Source organism: Oncorhynchus mykiss, chromosome 19 (genome assembly GCF_013265735.2).
Source record: "Oncorhynchus mykiss isolate Arlee chromosome 19, USDA_OmykA_1.1, whole genome shotgun sequence".
NCBI lineage: Eukaryota > Metazoa > Chordata > Actinopteri > Salmoniformes > Salmonidae > Oncorhynchus > Oncorhynchus mykiss.
Window position 1 is genome coordinate 30183243 of NC_048583.1, and position 6135 is coordinate 30189377.

The 6135-nt window shown below is 42.3% G+C and overlaps 1 protein-coding gene across 1 annotated transcript; it reads left to right on the forward strand.

The window, feature by feature from the left end:
• Positions 1–5524: 5524 nt before the first annotated feature.
• LOC110498569 (60S acidic ribosomal protein P1-like) lies at positions 5525–5840 on the forward strand. Its single transcript, XM_036953812.1, has one exon. The coding sequence runs from the start codon at positions 5535–5537 to the stop codon at positions 5838–5840; it is 306 nt and encodes a 101-aa protein (XP_036809707.1). The 5' UTR covers positions 5525–5534.
• The last annotated feature ends 295 nt before the right edge of the window (positions 5841–6135 follow it).

Sequence of the window (6135 nt, forward strand, 5' to 3'; positions counted from 1 at the left end):
TTCAAATACTTTTGCTGCACTTGATTGAGCTTGCCTGGGGCAATATAACCAATGCAATAGCTAGTCCCAAAAGTGCAAACCCCCGCCCCTCTGGCAACTCCAGACAGGCTCAATCAAACACTTCAATCAACCCAGGTCTATCCCTGACCCCTGACCTCTCCTCTAGAGCCTCCAATCACCCGCCAGGGAGCTATCGTCACTAGTTTATCTGACTGTGGCTCATTGGAAGAAAGGCAATAATGCTGGTATATCCTGCTCCACTAGCTGTCTAGAATGATTAATCACATGTATTAGCCAAAAGTTTACATGTCACGTTGGCACAATCTACTGTTTAATAATCAAACGTTAGTACATGTTGCAAACAGCAATGATATTGAAGTCCTGAAAGCAGGGAGACAAGTGACAAGAAGTCACCTTGTGTGCGTGTGTGGCGTGGTGTGTGTGCGTGTGTGTGTGTTACAAAGACTGATGACAAGACAAGCAAGCATCAACCTCCTTGAACAGCATGCTGTGACTGAAATACCTTCTCAATGTTCCAAAAATAACTTTACTGAGGGCTGACTTCATATGAGGCACATATTCATACATTAGATCAGTGGAGGCTGCTGTGTGGAGAATGGCTCATAATAATGGCAGGAACAGAGCAAATGGAGTGGCATCAACAATCCTGGATCCCAACTAATTATTTAGGAGAGAAATCCTGCATATGTAAGTGAACATGGGATCTGTGTGGTGAAGTTTTTTTGGCAACTGATCATAAATCAGCAAAAGTAGGGCGGATTATGTCCCTTGGCCTGGTGAAAAGGAACTGAACCTGTGTCTTACTCAAATAAACACACAACACCCCATAATGACAATGCAAAAACAGGTTTTTAGAAATATCACATTTACATAAGTATTCAGACCCTTTATTCAGTACTTTGTTGAAACACCTTTGGTAGTGATTACAGCCTCGAGTCTTCTTGGGTGTGACGCTACAAGCTTAGCATACCTGTATTTGGGGAGTCTTTCTAATTATTCTATAGAGATCCTCTCAAGCTCTGTCAGGTTGGATGGGGAGCGTTGCTGCACAGCTATTTTCAGGTCTCTCCAGAGATGATAGATTGGGTTCAAGTCCCGGCTCTGGCTGGGCCACTCAAGGACATTCAGAGACTTGTCCCGAAGCCACTCCTGCATTACCTTGGCTGTGTGTTTAGGGTCATTGTCCTATTAGAAGGTGTCTAATGTCCTGTGCGCTCTGGAGTAGGTTTTCATCAAGGATCTCTCTGTACTTTGCTCTGTTAATCTTTGCCTCGATATTGACTAGTCTCCCAGTCCCTGCCGCTGAAAAACATCCCCACAGCATGATTGATTCTGCCACCACCATGCTTCACCATAGGGATGGTGCCAGGTTTCCTCCAAATGTTTACTGTTTTTTTATTGCATTACCTTCCTATTGTTCACCTAATACCTTTTTTGCACTATTGGTTAGAGCCTGTAAGTTAGCATTTCACACCTGATGTATTCAGCGCACGTGACAAATGAACTAATAAATAAACTTGATTTTGATTTGAAATGTGACGCTTGGCATTCAGGCCAAAGAGTTCAATCTTGGTTTCATTGGACCAGATAATCTTGTTTCTCATAGTCTGAGAGTCTTTAGGTGCCTTTTGTTAAACTCCAAGTGGGCTGTCATGTGTCTTTTACTGAAGAGTGGCTTCCATCTGGCCACTCTACCATAAAGGCCTGATTGGTGGATTGCTGCAGAGATGGTTGTAATTCTGGAAGGTTCTCCCATCTCCACAGAGAACCTCTAGAGCTCTGTCAGAGTGACCATTGGGTTCTTGGTCACCTCCCTGACCAAGGCCTTTCTCCCCCGATTGCTCAGTTTGGCCGGGTGGCCTGCTCTAGGAAGAGTCTTGGTGGTTCCAAACTTCTTCCATTCAAGAATGATGGAGGCCACTGTGTTCTTGGGGACCTTCAATGTTACAGAAATGTTTTGGTACCCTTCCCCAGATCTGTGCCTTCACAAAATCTGGGGAAGTCACAAAGTCTCGGAGGTCTAAGGACAATTCCTTTGACCTCATGGCTTGGTTTTTGCTCTGACATGCACTTTCAACTGTGGGACCTTATACAGGTGTGTGCCTTTCCAAATCATGTCCAATCAATTGAATGTACCACAGGTGGACTCCAATCAAGTTGTAGAAACATCTCAAGGATGATCAATCGAAACAGGATGCACCTGAGCTCAATTTCAAGTCTCACAGCAAAGGGTCTGAATACTTATGTAAATAATGTATTTTAGTTTATTTTATACATTTGCTCAAATTTCTAAAAACCTGTTTTCACTTTGGCATCATGGGGATGTGTAGGACTAGTGTGCAGGATTATTTAAAACAAATACATTTTAATGTAATGTAATGTAATAAATTGTGGAAAAAGTCAAGTGGTCTGAATAATTTCTGAAGGCACTGTATGTGCATGTGATTCCCAAGAGCCTGGTAAGGTTTCTATGTTAAGGTAGCCAATACGTGGTTCTGATATTGTGGCTACTAAATGTGTGTGAAAAATATATATGGGAACATTGTTTCAAATGATTGAACCAATATAATTTCTTGATTTACAGGGAAGTTACTTAATTGCTTGTAATCCAATTTAATACATTTGGATAGGTACTTCTAAATTATACACTATATTAGGCCCAGGCTTTGGAAGTTTGGTTTTCCTTGATATGGCTACTATAATGTGATTACTGCATCCGATGGATTTGGATACTGCTGTCAAGCACATTTCTGCAGAATTAGTAAAGATGTGATCAATACATGTTGATGATTTCATGTGTGTGCTGTTTGTAACTACCCTGGTAGGTTGACTGATAACCTAAACCAGGTTGCGGGCACTAGTTACAATTTGAAGCTTTTCCTGAGTGGGTAGCCGGATGAAAGCCAGTCAATATTTAAAATAAAAAAATATATACCTCTCTGTTGATATCACATACATTATCAAGCATTTCACACATGCTATCCAGATTCTGACTGTTTGTACTTTGGTGGTCTATAGCAGCTTCCCACCAGAATGGGCTTCAGGTGAGGCAGAATAACCTGTAGCCATATAACTTGTATTTAACATGAGATCCTCTCTTAGCTTTACAGGAATGTGGTTCTGAATATAAAACGGCCACACCTCCACCTTTGGCATTTCTGCATTTTCTCTAGACCTTATAACCATGTATTACTACCACTGTATCAAAGGTATTATCTAAGTGAGTTTCAGACATTGTCAGAATATGAATGTCATCTGTTATTAGCAAATTATTGATATAATTAACCTTGTTTCTTAAGCTACTTTAATAACATGGGCTATTTTTAGTACTTTTCTGGGATGCTTGATTGTTTTTATTGCTTTACTGGGAAGCTTAGCAGGGGTAGACATGCTCAGGTTATTTATGTTAGTGCAGGGTGCGCTGCACACAGTGGACTTCCTGCTAGAACACACCACCTCAATGCTAACAGTATAACTCTGGTTCATAGGCACATGATTACTGTATACGATAGCTGTAGGATCAGCAAAGGCATTCAGGGCAGTAAGAGGGACATACATTACTTACATTGTGTCTTCCTGGGCCCCTGGGATAATGTACATTTGCTGAAGCATTACGAGAATTCAGCAACAACAATGGTAGAGATTAAATGAGCTGGGCTTGCTGCATTGAAACAATGGCTTTTCAATTACCCTTATATTGCCATGAAAGGATCTAGGGTGGATCCCATCCTCCTTATACTATGAGCTTTGTTTCCAGAAGGTATCAAACTTGTCAATAAATGTTACAACCACAGAGCTGCAATAGTCTCGTAGCCAGTTATGGAGGGATAAAAGTCTGCTGAACCATACAATGCCATGATTTAAGGAGGGCAGAGGGACAGATGTTATTGTGCGTTTGTTAGTGACCCAATCAGTTCTTTAAAAATCCATCTTCAGCTGCCCTTCATAATGTCATTGAATCCTACATGAAATATGATACTCAATTTCCCAATGCTGGTTTAAAATGTTTCAGAGCAGCTTATTGATGTCCTGTACTCGTGCTCCTGGATAGCACAACGTTTTTGCTCCAGGGATTGAGACGTTGTGCCCCGTCAGATCCAGAGAGAGGGAAAGGAGCCGAACTCGTGACATGGACTGTTCCCTTATTATTCACCAGGCTCCTGAATACACTGCTATTACAATATGATACATCCATGATCTATGGACCTACCAAGTCCCAATATCCACTGTTCATTAGAAACATATAATTGGGTTTTTATAAAAGCCATTACATCTGGCTAAGAATATGTTTCGTAGAATGTGGCGGCCATGTATGCATCCCAAATGGCACCCTATTCACTATATAGTGCACTACTTTTGACCAGAGCTATGGGCACTATATAGGGACTAGGGTGCAATTTGGGACGCAGCCCTTTGTTATTTTCCTGTCAGCATATTGGTGATTTTCATCTCCATTTGATTTCACCTCATACTACAGTAATTACGGTAAGATTATTCCTCCTTCATTATACAAAAGGATCAAGCTAAATCATCCTGTGGGACATTTAAACAGATTTGTATGTGCAAAATCTCAAAAGTGAATGGTGTAATTACAGACAGAGAAATAAAAGGGACAGTTTTATGGGCTATTTCCTTGACGAGAGAGATTATGTTATTTCAAATGTTCTGAACGGCCTGGACGATGACCTGCAGGTGGATAGTTTACTACAGCAGACGTCGAGGACAGATACTGCGTACGGTTCAGTGGTCCGTGAAGGAAATGGAGGAAGAGTAATGTCTTTGATGTCACTTACCAGACAATAGTTTATTTGAGTAAGACACAGGTTCAGTTCCTTTTCACCAGGCCAAGGGACATAATCCGCCCTACTTTTGCTGATTTATGATCAGATGCCAAAAAAACTTCACCACACATTTCCCATGTTCACTTACATATGCAGGATTTCTCTCCTAAATAATTAGTTGGGATCCAGGATTGTGAGAGTAGCTGGCAGTGTGTGTGTGTGTGTGTGTGTGTGTGTGTGTGTGTGTGTGTGTGTGTGTGTGTGTGTGTGTGTGTGTGTGTGTGTGTGTGTGTGTGTGTGTGTGTGTGTGTGTGTCAGTGTGTGAGTGTGTGAGTGTTTGTGTGTGTTTCAATTAATCTGTCTGTGTGTGCCTGCATAAGTTTGTACCCACTGTGTGTGTGTGTGTGTGTGTGTGTGTATAGGTGTGAAATTAGTAATGACCCAGGGGAGTGAGCCGTGGGGCCTCAGCTGCGGGGGGCAGAGTGACAGTCACATCTGGGACAGGTGCCTAGGCGCTGCGAACCATGTCCGTGTGTGTATGTGTGTGTGTGAAGCCCATGCACTGTGAATGGTGTCAGCTAGCTGAGACTACTGTAGCACTGCTACTGAGCCCAACACAGGCAACACACACACAGAAGTGTAAGTGTAAGGATGGGTGTAAGGATGAGAAGTGGATTCAATTGAACTAAATTTAGGCATCCGACCCCAAAACTATTAAACCTACACAGAAAGATGGCATCTGTATCTGAGCTCGCTTGTATTTACTCTGCCCTCATCCTCCACGATGATAAAGCCACCGTCACAGAGGACAAGGCTGCCAATGTGACCATTGAGCCTTTCTGGCCCAGTCTGTTCTCCAAGGCTCTGGCCAGGGTGGACATTGGCAGCCTGATCTGCAACATAGGTGCCGGTGGTGGAACTGCCCCGGCTGCTGTTGGAGGCGCCGCCCCTGCAGCAGACGCACTAGTCAAGGAGGAGAAAAAGGAAGAATCCGAGGAGAGTTCCAATGATGACATGGGCTTCGGTCTTTTCGACTAAACCAGTTTTTTGTAACTAATAAAATCAAAGAAACAGAAATGGCAACAACAACAAAAAAGGATGAGAAGTGGATGTTCATCATTGATTATAATGCCTGACCTGTGCCTATAATTTCATGTCTGTTACGTGAACTAATTGAGATGGTGGATTAAAGTCATGTTTATGTCACTCCTGTATACTGCCTCTGTCTGGTCTTATCTTTCATATGTTGACATTCTACTTTCTGAACCCTCTAAATGGCATGTTACAGAAGTTAGCATTCACCCCATTATTTTCTTTATTCGTATTTGTTTGC